This window comes from Pelecanus crispus, chromosome 6 (genome assembly GCF_030463565.1).
Source record: "Pelecanus crispus isolate bPelCri1 chromosome 6, bPelCri1.pri, whole genome shotgun sequence".
NCBI classification, from domain to species: domain Eukaryota; kingdom Metazoa; phylum Chordata; class Aves; order Pelecaniformes; family Pelecanidae; genus Pelecanus; species Pelecanus crispus.
In genome coordinates, this window is record NC_134648.1 from 62,697,298 (window position 1) to 62,714,210 (window position 16,913).

The 16,913-nt window shown below is 37.2% G+C and overlaps 1 protein-coding gene across 2 annotated transcripts in view; it reads left to right on the forward strand.

The window, feature by feature from the left end:
* The first annotated feature begins 8,613 nt into the window (after positions 1-8,613).
* Positions 8,614-16,913, forward strand: part of KLC1 (kinesin light chain 1) — a 32,168-nt gene continuing 23,868 nt past the window's right edge. For both annotated transcript variants that reach the window (XM_009493503.2, XM_075711780.1), the window contains exons 1-3: positions 8,614-8,649; positions 12,429-12,690; positions 15,552-15,782. In XM_009493503.2, the coding sequence (XP_009491778.1) occupies positions 12,430-12,690; positions 15,552-15,782 (492 nt within the window). In that variant the 5' untranslated portion in view covers positions 8,614-8,649; position 12,429. The remainder of the gene's footprint in view (positions 8,650-12,428; positions 12,691-15,551; positions 15,783-16,913) is intronic.

The window sequence follows — 16,913 nt, forward strand, 5'->3', positions numbered from 1 at the left end:
GATATAGGGGAGGTTACAGGCTTGAGATATGAGGACAGCAACCTCCTAAAATGTTTTGCAGACAGAACAGTAATATGTCATCAATGTCTAAGGCTGTAGCTGAACTTTTCTTCAGTCTCAGTGCTGGGTTTTGTAGTTTCACACTCCTGCCGCTTGTTCCATGTCCTCATTCTGTTAACACAGCTTGCTGCATGACAGCATGGGGAAATAGGTGCATTTTGGTAGTGTTTGTGTTCTGGACCTTCTCCTTTTCTGTCCCCTCACCTCTGACTGAAAAATAACCCAGTAAAAGGCGCATGTCTTTGGTTTGATTTACTATGAACAGGAGTGCTTGTGTTGGCATGATGTAAGATGTCAATGAAATGTATGGCTGCATGAGGAGCATTACCAGGTTATTATCTCTAACCATAGCCTTAGCGATTGAATGCTCATGGTCTTGTGTTTGCAGGAAGGCAGACCAGATCATTCGATGGCCATTTCTGTCTCTAAATTCCTCTGTACGCAGAAGGCAATCACATGTGGAAGATTTAAGAATGCACTATTTTTTATATTTACCACTTCCCTGGATGTAGCCTGGTTGCATTCAGTATAATGAATATTACTGTATTGAAATGTGGAGGGGTGTAGGAGTCATGATGGTGTTTGGCAATATGCCAGCAGACATGATCGTGACCTAGAGGCCTTACCGGAGGTATGAATGAATGAATCCTCAGGAAAATAGGTTAATTTTGAGGACTGGTATATATTGGGAAGGCTTGATGTGTGAACCTGGTCACTATGCCTACCGTAAGGCAGAATTATGTTTAACAGAGAGGATGTGATCAAACTGCTCCGTGGGGTTCTGGTTTGGGAGTATTCTGGAATGCAGAATGCTGGTGCTTGGTGGGCATTCCTGGGGGCTTAAGAAATCATGCAGAGATGACAGCTAATGTTTTGTTGTGGTACTGGTAGCTGTCTTAGCCAGATGTCCTCATTTTTCAAAGATTTGTTATCCATCCTATATCTTTTGAAAAGGCAAGAGGCACCACAGGGTGACTTTGACTCAGTGTCCCAGTAATTTGCTGTTACTTATTATGTCTCCTTTCCATTGTTCAGAAAAGAGATAAAGGCAGATTAATGATTCAATTACTCTGCTTTTAAGTCTTTCTTACTCAGTTGGTAGCAATTTCTCTCACAGTACTTTTAAGTTACAGTTATATGCTGGATGTTGATTTTAGAACACACTTAAAATACTGCTGTTACAATACATTGTCTAACTTAGAAGAAATTTCTAAGTTTGGAGTTTGTGCAGAATGCAGGTAGAGAGCAAAGACTCACAGTGTATTTTTGAAAGCAGCAGTCGGTGAGGTTTGAATTACAGTGCCTGCTTGTAGTTTGTGTGGCCATTGAATCTTGATCCCCACCCAGTTGTTGTGTTAACAAATGGCCTGGAAATAATGCTTACTGACTTCTTTTTTTGTATGTGTGGTTTGGTTTTTTTTTTTTTTCTTCCCCCTTTTCCTTTTTCTCTCTGAGCCTGTAGTCTGGCTGCACATGGAGCAATACTTGCAAGTGCATGATACGTTGCTTTTAATAGCACAGCTGTTTTAGGAAGTGAGTTCTACCATCCTCAGTAGGGGGATGCTTTCAAAACGGCTTTATCCAAGATGGTTTAAAAATAAAAATGTAACTTTTTTACTTATTTTGTGTCTATTTTCCAGTTAATGTGTGCTCTTCTGTGTCAGTCCACCAGAAGAGTGGTGGACTGCAGCAGGACGGTGGGAACTGTCACACTAGCGTTGTTACCCCAGCCAGTATTTCAGGAGTTCCAAAGGAGCACCCAGTGCCCCAGCACTAGCTGAGATAAATCATGAATGTGAAAGGTCACTGGATAGGGGGCTAAAACTGTGGTTTGATCCTCAGGTGTGAGTGCACAGAATGTTAAGGTGCCTTTGTCAAATGCTGGTTGAGGGCCTGCTGTACTGCTCCGTATCTCCTGGCCCAGTAGAGCTCAGACCATCTGAGTAAGCCCTGCAGATTATGGAGTGCTTAACGTGGAAATTATTTCCAACCTTACAGCAAAATCAGCTCTCTGCTGTAGTAGGTAAGCAACAGTGAATTGTACAAGGTTGTTTTTCTATATTATTGCATCATTTCCTATGCTTTCTGTGAAATGAAATTTGTAAGGTGTGAAAAACTATTAGTCTGTTTGATAATTGGTGATTGCCATCAAAAGTATCAATTTTGATGTAATATTTAATGGGGTAGAATTAATTCCTCATCAATATTAAGGACAATGCCTGAAAAATTTAATTGTGCAACTCTTTTTCTGTAGTCATTTTGGAAGAACTAGTTTAGTGGGTTTGTATTTTAGGATAAGCACGGGTAGCTTGTTTTCCCTAAAGCTTGAAGGGAGACTCTGCACAGTTTGTGCATCTTAATGTAAACTATTAGCTTCAAAACCAGATTGAGGGATTTGTTAAACAAAGGCTAGTGTGTGCTGAAGCAGTGTTAGTGGATGTTCCTTTTATGTCTGCAGAAGATCTTGCTGGTTTTCTCGTTTTAGATCAAATAACCCTTCTCTTCAATGTCCTCAAGTGTGTAAGAGCAACATAATCTGTACTCACAGTAAATTGCCAGCAAAGCTTCCTACATAGCTCCAATAATATGAGGCAAGATGTGGTGTTCTCTGCCCTTCCTGCATGCATTTTTTTTTAATGGTTATAGGTATGCTATAAAAAGTAAATTTGGTTAAGATTATAGGTCTAATGTTAGTAAGTGGAAGCTGATGGGGTTTTTAATGTATTATGGAAGTCTGATTTGATGGAACATTCCTGTGCTTTTACCTAAGTGGTATTTAGAGTTAAGATAAATAGATAACATAAATGGATGCTTACCTTGATTAGTCAATAAAGTAGTTCTTGTCCAAAAATAACAAGACAAAATGAAAGAACTAAAGTCAAACTCAAAAAATGTTTTGTCTACACTGTTGACAGATTGAAATTGCAAGACAAGTAACTTTGAAAACACTTTGATGTTACTGTACCTCTCTATTCCAATCTCAGAGACACTCTCACCATCTAGAATCAGTCTGTTAAAAATGTCTTATCAAGACTCAAGATTCACTGAAGATGTGGTTGCACAAGTTGGCAAGTCCATGAAGAGCCAAGTGCCATTTCCACACAGAAATAAATGTAGATTCTTGGGATATTGAGGCTAAAAACTGTGGAATCCAATAATGATGATGGATTTGTAACTCTAACTGTCTTGGCAGTGTTTCTTTAAAAATGCAGTCAAAATTTCCTTTCAGTCCACTTAAAGTAGGTAATTTATGAAGCATGTTACTACAAAGTACTAAACTACAGTACAGTTTTTTTGAATAATTAGCCTTGATTTTTCCTGATGTATTTTTGATTCTTGTGACAAACATTTTTAATAACTAAGGGTAAATATAATGACCTTTTAAATAATCCAACTTCTGCCTTCTGATGCGTTTAGATATGTTTATTCTGTCTTTATGTAACTACTCCTAATACAGTTACTTTGTTAATGATCCTGTGAGGTGGGCTTTGTGGTCATAAGCACAGGGCAAATCCTGCGTGGCCCAGACTGGCATGTTGTGCCAGTGTTTTAGTGAACAGACGAAATGCTCTGCTTTCTTGAGTTCTGTTGGTGGCTGCTTGGAAGTGTTTATTAGCGCTCACAAGAAGCTAAGGAATTGTCAGCTTTGAAGATCAACAGACGCTGTTTGCTGTTGACACAGCAGTAGTACAAAAAGAGACAACACCCTTGCTCCAAGGGGTAGGAGACTTTGTGATTTGCAGTCTGTCTGTCTTCAGAAATTGCATGGACATGACTAAAATTAACAAGTTGACATAGAGGTCTTTGCCCAAGACTACCAAAGAGTGGAAGAGGTTTGCGTTCAGTTTTTTTATTCTGGAAAGGAATGGGGTTTTGATCTTGCCACAGGTCTGAGGATATTAAATAAGTATGGTGTAGTTCCTCTAGACTCCTGAGTGGGTCTGCTAAACAGCCTAAGACACATGCCTGTCAGATTTCTCTTGCACTTGCTTCAGCTTTGACAAAGAGTAGTCTCTGATGTGATAACAAATGCGTAGAAGGATCTTATTTCCATCCAGCTTCATTTGAAACCTGAGATGTTAGAACGACTTGGGAATGTATACAGAGAATAAATTTTTCTCTTACATGCTTATGATTCATGCAGACTGATTGTAGGATCCAAACAGATGCAACTTTTCAGAGGAAGAATAATCCACTGTGATTTTAGGATATGTCACTATTCTGTGTTTTAATTAATAACTATTTTTAGTACTTCAGAAAGGTAAAATGTAGTAGGTGAGCTATGCCGGAAAGAAGATGCTTTCCCTTGATTCCTTCTACACAAATAATGGGGGTAGGCATAGTAATGTGTAGGGGGGTAGCCATATCATCTGAGGGGCTCTATCTGCTGCAGTATGCGAGCAGGAAGAGCAAGGTGGGATTTGGCCACGGCCTACAGCATTATGGAATTCCAGATGTGGTTGAACCTAAAGAGATTTTGGAAATAGCAAGATTGGCAGGTCATCTGGATTGTCTGCAGTTAAAAGGATACAGATTTGACTGTATCATGATAATTGAAACGTAGCTAGTAGCTAGTGGTTATTCAGTGGAGTGCTGTCAAGGGATTGACACCATAACAACCTTTTCTTCAAGAGGAAGAATAATCTGTGTAGTTACGGGACGCTTTTGTGCCACAGAATAATTTTATACTGTGTGAGGATTTTTTACTGAATTAACTGTTTCAGCAGGAAGTCATAATTTTAATGGAAGTAGTTTACTTGCTACAAAAGAAGGAAGGCTGAAGGCTGAAATTAGTCTGAAGGGGTTTTGGCAGTTATCCTTGAAATGTGCAAAAGTATTTCTTTCAAAACAGTGTTAAGATTGTTACAAGAATGCACATATGACTGCTAAGAAACAGTATATGCTTCATTAGTGTTGATGTAGTATGCTACAGAAATCTAAATAAAAGGACTCCACAGCAGTGCAGATCTTCATAGCTTCTGCTTTCTCAGAATTGTCAGCATCACCCTTGCTACAGGTTTTATAGGAGCTATTTTTGCTATAATGTCTTTTATTAGCAAATATAATTTGTTAGCCTGCTTTTCTCCTTAATACTTTTTTAATCTTCCAAAGAATCCAAAGATTTCCCCTGAAAGGTATAATTTTTTCTTTTTTTTCACTAGCAGGCTGCGACGTTAAAAGTTTCCAAAATTTATCAAGGCAAATGTACAGTGGCTGTGTTCTTCAGCTAAACAAGTACATAATCCTCTTCACTTAAACACAGTTTAATGCTGTGGATGGGCTTATTGGTAGCCACTGGGGTTTCCTAGAGTCTGACGCAGTGCTTTTGGAGGTGGGTGCTGTTGTGGTGTAGGGGTAGAGCATGTGGCCATGCAGCCTCTTCCCACTTACGCGGTGTGGAACGTAGGCTGCACGTGGCAGCCTTAATAGAAAAGCAACAGCCATGTTAGTCCAGTGGAAATCTCTGCCAGTATTCAAGTTTTTTTGGTGTTTCACACTCTTTAGTCAAGCTGTCCTATGCTTATTGTGTATTTCCTCAGAAATTTGTGGGTTTACCTTTATAAATGCTAAACCTTTACAAAGTGTGAGTGTTTGTCCAGTTTGCTTACCAACACAGATGCCTTATGGTGTTAAGGTTGTAGGTCAAGCTGCGAACATGATCCTAAGCTCTTCTTAGGATATGTGCCCTTGACATTAAATGATTACAAATGTCCTTTTTATAGTATTTACCTTGCATACCTTCATTTTAAAGCAAGTGGTAGGGCAGGCTTCTGCATTCAGGGTTAGCTCTGAGTTGAAGGCTGGCAGAAGGAGGACAGGAAGGTTTTTTAAATTCAGGTGCTTACTAGCTGGAAGTTGATAGAAAAAGTGAGTCCAAGGGATTAATTCTTTTTTTTCAAAGACATGTGTTCTAGAGGACTTCTCTTAGCTAAAAGTTGGCCACTAGTCATGTGCAACTCCATCTTCTTACCTGCTTCTGGTCAGTGATTTACAGCCTCCAGTATGTGCCACTAATTGTTCTCGCCGAGTTATTTTTAAGGTAGCTTGTGTATGTGTGCTAAATTGTGAAGATGCTTTCTGGGATCATGTATTCGGAAACCTGAGGCAGTACAGAAGTGTGGCAGTATTCTGTTTATAGAACTGGGTCAGCGAGCGTACCTGAAGTCTGACCTCCAACAGGATGCTGTTTGCTGGTGCAGTTCAAGATTTTCTATTCTGTAGAGGCTCATATGTGGATTCAAAATATAGTATGATGGAAAGAGTGATAGACAGCATTGGCAGTTTAGCTACAGTCCTGAGTATGTCTGTTTCTTCTGTGGGGTTAGGGATGAATGTATTGGAATAAAATTCCTGAGTGTAAAGGATCATTTTAATTAAAAGGAGGACAAGTCGAACAAAAAGAGAAAGATAATAAATTTCCTTATGTTAGGGAATATGACTTGTGTTAGCAGAAATAGCCTCACAGAGAAAGAGAAATTAACATCTTAGATTAAAAAAAAAAAAAAGTAACCATTGTTCTTTCACACTTGGAGATTTCTGACTGTAAACTGTAAGAGCAGTATATTAAAAGTAGAGTGTTTCTTATCCGAGCCCTTTTACAAATACCTTTCTAAGTACATGAAAGGCATCAGTGGGTGATTCAGCCTCACCATTTCTGACTAGCATGTGTCGCTGAGCTGCCTTGTTAGGAAGGGGTGCAGTTAATGCAGTGTTTGACATACTACTTGTGTCCCTTGGCAGACGGTTTTTCATCTCTTGCCTTTGTTGGTGATTTTCTTTTGTGTTTGGAAGGCTTGTGATCTTTTGAGGATTGTTCGAGAAGGCGGTTTTCCACATTACGAAGATTAGCAGCTAAAGCAGCTCATAGTATTTCAAGATGGTGCATGCCATGATGTAATGAGATGTGTTCTTGGTCTGAGCAGGGAATTAATGACTGGTAATTTGTAGTTTGCACAAAATGAAACAAGTGCATGCCAGATGTAGGATGCTGAGCCTTGCCATTTAATTAAGGACAAACTAAGAGTGAAATTAGGGTTAAAAGCCCTGAAAAGACCGATTATTGTTATGAAACAGTGAGCTGATAGGTACATATTGGAGATACAAAAAGCTCAGTATATACTGTATCTTTGTGGAATTTGGAGTGCTTGTAGATGACAGGGCCTGTAGGTGTGGCTTGAGCCAATCTTATAGTAGCTTTTACTGTTAGGAAGATGATTTACTCTTTCTTCTATGCAGACACATTGTTCTGTAGTTTTCAGCTATCCTGCCTGCCATCTGTATATTTAGAGGAGAAAGTTTAGGGAGAATTTGATGTGTCACAGCAGTTTACAGACTTCGGGGTTTTTTTTAATTGTGTTTTAAACTGTATTTTAAAACAGTAATGATGAGGCACTAGATACATTAAAAATTTTTCTCCCGAGCTTTTAGTACTTGAAACCTGACTATTAAATAATGAAAATATCAGTACTGAGAAAGGGAATTGTTAGGGATACATAACAAGGAAATAAAAAAGTAGAACTGTTCTATTTATTTGTTTGTTTGTCTTTAGGACCCATGCTAATCTTCAGTCAAGGGGAAAAAAAAATCCTCCGGGTTTCTTAGAAAAATAGTCTTCATTGGTAAGTTTTCCTACGCTAAGAAGGATACGTATGATTACGTGTTTTGGCTCAAGAATTCTTTGAGGTGATCTGCAGGGAAATGACACTTTCTTTTAAAGTAGCTGAGTAGGAAAAGCTATTTATGTTTGAGATCCTTAAATACAAGTTGCAGAGCTTAAGTAGCTAGCTCCGACGTGTGTATGTCCGTAGGAGAATCTAGGCACAAATTGTGATGTCAGCATTACTGGTGCAATTGGTGTGAAAGATTTATGAAAAACAAAATACTTAAACTGATTAAAGATACGGCCCCTTAAGTCGTTTGTGTATGATGAGAGTATCCCAGTGGTTACATGACTGAAAGACAGTCTTGGCTCTGTTTTCTTTATGCTTGCTTTGGTTCAGATTCTTGCTATTCTCAATCCATTTATTTGATTGGAGTTCATGTTATAAAATTCTGCAAAAACCACTTTAGTAGCTGTCACTTTGGGGCTTTTTATGTTGATCTGTCCAAGTTCATCAATTTTTGTGTGTTTGAAGAAAATTGCTTAATTTTTTTTAAAGTGTTGGAAAGTGTTAAGTGGCTTTTGTACTTTAGCATAGTCTATGTTGTGGTAAATAAACCAGGAAGGTAATACTAAAGATCTACGCAGGCAGTATTTAATACAATATGTAAATTGCTTAAGCCAGCTGGCTAGTCTGTAACTTTGGCTGCAATGAATATTTTTTTTTCCTCAACCAAAATTATGCTTTTCAACTAAACTTTTGTGCATCTTAATTTTTTGTTTTGTTTTCAATTGTACACTGAACTGAAAATTAGTATTTGAATTTAGAATTTCTGTCCTATAAAGGTAAAATTTGCAGTGCAGTGGACTGTATACAGGCAAAAACTGACAGGAGCTTAAGCCTTTGACTATGCCCTTTTTTCTTCTGTAGGGAGAAAATAGAGGAAGAAAGAATTAACATTTTTGAAAAGTGACAATAGAAGGGCATGGTAGGTTTTGTCTCTTTTCCTCTGTATAAATGCATGTCTACTTCCTGCATACAAACGTAACTTTTTTGCTTCCTGTGGGGGTTTGCTGCCTCAGGGTATGCAAAACTAATTGTATGATTATTTATTCAAATATGGTCTTGTTTGATGAATAGGTAATGCCCTTTTGTAAAATATATTTTTAAAAAATCATGGAAATAGCACTGTACCTCCATGCTAATCTTAAAAGATATTAGGTGTTTATTTATTAATCTTACTCCTACAAAGAATCAGATCTGATAACAAACATGTAATTTATCATGCTGTCCTCCTGTTTTCTAAATTACTCTCCCAAGCACAATCTGTAAAACTCTGAACAACATTGTCCAGATTTTCTGTAGTGTTTTATACAGAGATCATTTAAACAGACACCCTATGAAACCTATGCAGAAAGATGTATTCCTTTCCTGTCGGTGGGGGAGATCAGGGTTCTAACAGTTTACACTAGAAGAGACTTGATAATCCCTCTCCCCGGCTGCATGGACCTTCAAATCGATCTGTGTCTTGATGTAGTTTTTGACTTGACACCAGTTCCAGTGCAGTTGCTTATCCTGGTAGCTCTGAGGCACTGAAAGCTTAGAGCTACATTTGGTTTAGAATGAGGTGGCTTAAAAATCTGACAGACTGGATTGAGACAAGAAGCATGTACTTGTAAAGCAGGTCTACTGTTGTGATCGGCTTTAAGTATGTTTTTGCCCCATTGGGTTTAAACCTGCTTTTCCTTTCTTCAAAAGCTTCTGTACTGCCTTAGTCTTCATTAATTGGAACTTCAGTGTATTCAGCTGGAGCTGTGTGCCTGATTCTGTCTATGATCTGGCAACCTTTTTTCTTACAGTAACAAATTAGTGTCTGTTTCACACCTTGGATGTAATTGTGCACACAAATTTGACTTCTGGCTGGATTTCATATGTTGGATACGTACTTCCCAGGCTACTTTATTCTTTTTGCTTGAAGACATAGCCATTGCAAGGCCTAATGTAGTTTTTGGTATTTCTTGGTTTTGTGTATTCTTTTTGTAACAGTGAATGGCTGTTAATTTTTCTGTATTCATCACCTAGAATTCATTTAACTTCTTCTACGGTGGTTAAAATATGCAATTTTTTTTTTTTTTTGAACGAGAACTGTACATGCATTACATCCATACATGCACATGCCTGTCTTCATCTTTGGTGTAGAATGAGTACAAAATATTGAGGCATGCAGAAGGACTTGTTACCACTGTTCACATAAGACAGACAAATGATCACATGCTTATTTTGGAATGTCGCAGAAAAACTCTAGGTATTTAAAAATCATATTTCTCAGAACTTCTCTAATACAGAATGGAAGTCCTTCTTCATTGGAAGTCCTCTGCTGTTTTTATTTCCTTATGATCAAAGGTTCAGTTCTTCGCATTCAGGATGGAAATTGTTAATTGAAGGCGTGAAAGCATGCCGATGATAATTAGGGTTGAGCTGTATGCTGAAGTTAGCATAATCCATAACAATGTCATATATGACTGTGCATGTTAGAAGCATTTATTTACAAATTTGGCTTATATTAAATTGTAGTTCATTTTTATACACAATTTTAGAAAGTATGTGCTTTAAAAATGTCATTTAAGCATTCTGGGTAGTAGTTCTCAGGTTATAAATGGGAAATGTGTAAATATTCTGCTCATCAGGTTTTGGTGATGTTTATGCTCTGTGTTACGTATATTTGTGAATATGAAAGTGTTCAGTTAAACTGTGGTAAAACCAAATTGATTGCTTTGGCAAATTATCTGTGTTTTCAGACAATAGATTATTACAAAATAAACCAGTGTAGTGTACAGCTCTTTTGTGATAAATGGGTATGCCTGTTACGTATTGCATTGCAGGAGATCATAAAGGAGAGGGTAATTTGTGTCTATATAAACAGAAAGAGCAACCTCTTTTTTTAATGTAGTAGAAGAGCATTAAGAGCACATCCTTTGGCTGTTGTCAGAAAGTGGTGCATATATGCATGTTCCTTATAGCACTCATATTCAAGATTTAAGTGGTTGTAATTTTTTTTGGCTTTTTTCTAAAACTAGACTTGTTTCTGTATGAAGTTTTAATACAGTTTAACTAATTCATTTTAAATGTTAGTTTATCAAAGCTTCCCCAAGTGTCTTCATATAGATGTGATAATTTATTGCTTTTGAAAAATCTTTCCTACTTTATTCTAATTTATACTTCCTGGTACACTCAAAGATACAAATATCTTAAGTATAAAGGAGCAATTCTTCAATCTTTATTTTCATTATAGAACATTCTTCTGGTGACATTTAAAACGGATCAAGTGATTTCTGTCTATTTGTATATTTACGTTGTTATACTTGTTTGTCAGTTCAGTAGCAGCATATATAAAGTTACCTGAGTTTCTAAATGTTTTTGGGTATTCATTTGCATTTGGTAGAGGTGTTTACAAACATCCAGAAATTTTCTAGCCTTAATGTAGTGCATCAGGTACTGACAAAACAGCACAGTGAAATGTTTCTTGCAAGGCTTGTGTTATGCAACCCATTTTTTCCAGCATGAGACAGCTGTTGTAACTTCATCAAAACAGCTGCATCTAGGCTTGTAGACAATTGGCTGTCTATATGTAACTGTAGACTTAGAATAATGAATGTAAAGTAATCTTGGGGGGCAGTTGTTATTTTCAAAATATCTAGTGATACTAGCTTTTGTAGCCCTTGGAAAAGGATGAAGATAGTATTTCCTTCTTACTGGAAAAGCTGGTGAAGGGTCTAGAGGAAGTCTTACGAGGAGCGGCTGAGGGAACTGGGGTGGTTCAGCCTGGAGAAAAGGAGGCTCAGGGGAGACCTTATCACTCTCTACAACTACCTGAAAGGAGGTTTTAGCGAGGTGGGTGTTGGTCTTTCTCCCGTGTAACAAGGGACAGGACGAGGGGAAATGGCCTAAAGTTGCACCAGGGGAGGTTTAGATTGGATATTAGTGAAAATTTTCTTCACAGAAAGGGTTGTCAAGCATTGGAACAGGCTGCCCAGGGAAGTGGTTAAGTCACCATCCTTGGAGGTATTTAAAAGATGTGTAGATGTGGTGCTTAGGGACATGGTTTAGTGGTGGACTTAGAATCATAGAATGCTTTGGGTTGGAAGGGGCCTTGAGAGATCATCGAGCCCAACCCCCCTGCAGTAAGCAGGGATTGAACCTGAGTGTTAGGTTTACGGTTGGGCTTGATGATTTTAAAGGTCTTTTCCAACCTAAATGGTTCTATGGTTCTATGATTGACTGATTGATCAACACTTTTAGAGGGTTGGATGGTATTTCGTCAAATTCCTCAAGCTCTAGTTGTGGATATTTGTAAACATAGTTGTAGATCAGTGGCATCTGCAAATAACTATATTACAGTATATCTTCTATACGCCAGCTATGTTGTTTGTTTTTGCACATCCTGGAGATGTAGCCTGATTCTTCAGTGCTCATTAGAAAAGAAATTCTTCTGCCATACTATAATACAGATTTTATTTTCAGTTGTTGCTTGGCTTATGAATTAGTGCTAATATTAACTCTGGAAATAGAAGCTGGAAAACTTGAAACACAGTTCAAACCCCGGACTTAAACCACTGTAAAAGCTGTGCAAAAATATCATTACATTCTGAATATACATTTCAAATTTGTATGTTCTAATGACTTCTTAAAGGAAAGCTTTATTCAGTTATAGAGAATTGCTTATTTTATTTTTACTTCTGGGTTAACTAGTGTATTCTTCCATTTCAGAATGTATGAAAACATGTCCACAATGGTGTATTTAAAGGAAGAGAAGTTGGAGAAGCTCACTCAAGATGAAATCATTGCCAAAACTAAGCAAGTGATTAATGGACTAGAGGCACTGAAGAATGAACACAATTCAATTTTACAGAGCTTACTTGAAACACTGAAATGTTTGAAGAAAGATGATGAAACTAATCTGGTTGAAGAAAAATCAAACATGATTCGAAAGTCACTGGAAATGCTGGAGCTGGGGCTTAGTGAAGCACAGGTAAAAATGCAGTAGAAATAAAGCATTTCAGACTTTGAATGAATTTTTGGTGTGTTAAAAAAAAATTTGACCTATAATTGGAAATTTTGAAGTAAACAGAGGTCAGTTTTGAAGGACTTGCATTTGCCTTACCAACTATTAGCAATGTGCTGGGACATTTATGTTGTTATTGTATATTAAGGAAAAAGACTGCTGTATTTAAGAGAGATAGACATTGGCTGTCTTACTGTGTTACAGAACTAATTATGCATTCGGTGTCAAAGCACTGAAGCTCATAATTGAGCTCCTCTTTACTTCATTGAGACAGTTGCTATTTTCCGTTTAGACTTTTCCACAGCATTAGGCAGGTAATGTTTGAGCAGCTGCAGAACTGAGCATTGGCATTTTAACTCTTAAATTACTGCATAGGGAGGTCTCGCAAATAAATGAATTTGCTCCAACCTTTGAGCTCTGCTGTAACCTTAAATTCATATTTTTATTCCCTTGAGTCTGATTTCTTTATAGTAGCTCTTGGTGCTCCTGGAGCTTAGGAATCTCTAATGTTTATTGAACACTTTACTAAACCAAAATTGAATCTAAGAACATTTTAAAGGTTAAGAATTGAGTACAGAATCTGAAGAATTTTCACTGATGCGTTAAAGAAAGGACTCTGAGCTATTTTTCTGTGAACTTAGTTGATGAAGGTATCATCTGCAGATGAGCGAGAAGATGCACGTTTAGTCAGGGTATCAGGACTATATTTATAGCCCAGCTTTAGGGGATTTTATATTACGTGAAAAACCTGAATTTATGTGAAGCAACACAGTCATCAGTGTAAAATGGCAGAGTGTTTGCAAATTAGTTGAAAATACCAATGAGTTAACTTTATATTAATAGGTTTTATATTGGTCTATAACTGTGCTCAGTCTTCTCATTTGGACGGAGCTATTCTTATTTGGTGACCTGGAAGTTGTGCGCATTGGATCATGGTAAATTGAGGCCTGAGAGAATGAACAAATATGGGTTACCAGACATGGGAATGTAGAACCCCTGGACATTATGGTGCAGACTGTCAGGCCTTTATGTTGTACAAGCTTTGATCCCTCGTATTGGAAGAAAATACTAGAAGATACATGGAGTAAAATTGCAGTAGAGTTGAGTTAACTTTAATGGGTGTTTGTAGAAGATCTGTGAGTGAATGAGTAGCTTCTTTTTCCTAACTTTGACATGGTATTGGGACTCCAGAAAGCTAGTTCTGATTCTTGGCTCTATCTGACTGAGCAGCCTCAGTTGCAGATGTTACTGCCGCCTTTGCCCCACAGGGTGCTTTGTGAACTGTGGTGGCCAGGAGCCAAGAAGTCTGCATTTACTGCCTTTGTTAGGAAAGCAATTACACTTCAGACTACTGCTGTCAGACCTGATAAGCCTACTCTCCCTGCATGCTTTGGGTTGCAACGATGTAGTGGGGTTTTTTTGATTTGCAGTATTTAAGTTAAGCTATGGAATGATTTTATAGATGTTTTTGTGACATGGATGTAGGTCTGATGACGTGTTATTTCCATGAAAATGAAACTGACTTGAAGAAGTAATGAAACTTTTCTTTCAGTTAATTCTAGAGAGCACAGTTACAAAGGATTTTAGTTTGCCATTGTAGCTTGCAGAATGTTGTTTGAGTATGTTGACCCTATTATCACAACTTCCCTGAATACACTTTCTCATGTTGCAAATGCCACTGTTTGAATAGGCCAAGTAATTTAAATTATTAACAATTTTGAATATGTAAATAGGTAGGTGCTGAAGTCTGGAGATTTGGACTGGTATTAGGAAATTATACCTGGAGCTTTAACTTGCCTTTACAGGAAAAAGTAGTTTCTAAAGGCTTGATGTATTTTTTTTGAAATCTGAAACTTCAGCTAAGGACACTATCTGTTTCACATGAAACACTTAGTTTAAAAACACTTCAAAGTAACTTTGTTTTAAAGAAACATGAAATTGAGGAGATGAAATACTAATAACTTGGGCATGTCAAACTCATCTAAAACATTTTTATTATCACCAGTTGCCCATTCTTACAAGGTGTGCTTCCTGAGATTGCTGTCAGCTGTTCTGCGTGTATCAGTGGGAGATTACATAAACACTGAAGGAAGAACATCTTTTGTATGCAGTGGTTGGCTTTCACTTAACAAGTTCCTTTTTCATGTAACTTTGCTTAGCAAAAAAAAGTCCAAGTAGACTGCTTTTAAGGCTGTTCTACTTTTTAGTCCTTAATGTGACTGTTCAAACACATTCAATGTCTGCACACTCAAGCTTATGATATGTAGTGCTTATATAAATTGTGTGTTCAGTTGCACGTTTAGATGTCAGTAGTATAATTGTCTCTTTGAAGTATTATTGTTATGCTGAGGTTTCATCCTTATGAACTGTGAGCATGTATATGAATCCTTTTACTGTCTGAAAGCGGCTTAAATTAGAACTCTGTGTTAGTTCTTAGGTTATTTTTGTGATCCGTCAAGTTAAAAGTATTACTGCTCCATTTCATGTTAGTGGAACAAATATTTCCATCCCAGTAATCTAAATTCTAGTTCAAATTTTTCATGTATTTTAAGATTGTATATAATCTTCAGGGAATTCGAAAACAATTTGACTTCTGATAGCATTATGGAAAACAATAATTAGTAAAGAGTTCCTCTAGGTTAATTCTGGCTGAACAGATGGTAAAAAAGTTCAGAGGAAAAGTGAGAACCAAATACATAAAGAAGAGAAATCTGAATGTTTACCAGATCTCACAGCTGACAGAGGTTTTAAATAATAAAAGGCTTTTATGTTAAATACAGAACTGCATTCTAGAGGAGGTATGTCATGGGATACCTTCTGCTTTTTAGGTAATGATGGCCTTGTCAAATCACTTAAATGCAGTGGAATCAGAGAAGCAGAAATTGCGTGCTCAGGTTCGCCGGCTGTGCCAGGAAAATCAGTGGCTACGGGATGAACTAGCCAATACACAACAGAAACTACAGAAAAGTGAGCAATCTGTGGCTCAACTGGAGGAAGAGAAGAAACATCTAGAATTCATGAATCAATTAAAAAAATATGATGATGATATTTCACCATCAGTAAGTAGCTGTATAGTAAAAAGCACCTTACATTTATGTATGTGTTGTAATCTGCCTAGTTAACCAAGAAATGACATAGAAGCTTTTTATTTGTCCCTAACATAAAAGTTGTTAAAATGCTTACCTTGTACCAGTGTCACATAGTTTGCAGAAAGACTCTGAGAGTTCTATTCATTCTTATTTTAAGAGAGTAAATGTTTTGCTGTCTGTAGATAATACATATGAGGGTCAAAATCCATAAATGCTTATTTAGTATCGTACTAGCTTAAAAAAATATGAAGAACTGAACTTCAAGCCAAAAATCTCCTTCTGTAAATTAAACAGTTAAAATAAGTGGGAAATGTAAACTATTAGAGGTTCTAAGTACATAGGGGACTTGGCTTATTTTGACTGCAAGAAAAATATTTAATTTTTGTGTTGTGGAATCAGTGTGTAGCTTTTATGTCTGTTGAGAATTTACACTAGGCTAGGATGTTATTGATTCCCCTTTCATGACCTTCTGCCAGACATTGTTGTCACCTGCACATTTTCAGGCATGTTTAGCTAGCTGATTGTGTTACACGTTCTTAGATTCAGAGAGAAAATGGATGAAATTTTAATTTACAGAAGTAACTTACCATTTTAAAAGACTTCTGAATTATTTGCCCTCCTTTTATTTTGTTTTCTTAAATTAGATGGCACTGTAGAGAACTACCTCATTTTGTGTGTTCAGAACCTTCTCAGCTGTGTCTTGGAAAGAACAGTTTTTCATAACCAATTATTTCAGCAACATAATGTGTTGAAAATGTATGCATTTTAGTTACGCTTAACCGACTGCTTGACTAAATCCTTTTTAACATATTGTGAGTAGCGAGAGTTGTTTCGGTCAGTTGCACATGGAACTTCTCAGTGCTATTTCATGAGTTGGTATTTGTAGCTGAATACTGGCAGTGAAGCTTGTTTAGAAAAGGGGCAGGAGGAGAGAATATTGGGATTTTGATGTGCTAATGTCATGGTGTGATAGCACCATGATTTGAAGTTTAATTGGCAAATAGGGTCAAAATAAGCAAAGCATCTTCATAGTTTCACTAACCATATGGACAGTCTGTTGTTAGGCTTTGAAAACACTCGATTGTATATACTCAGTATGAG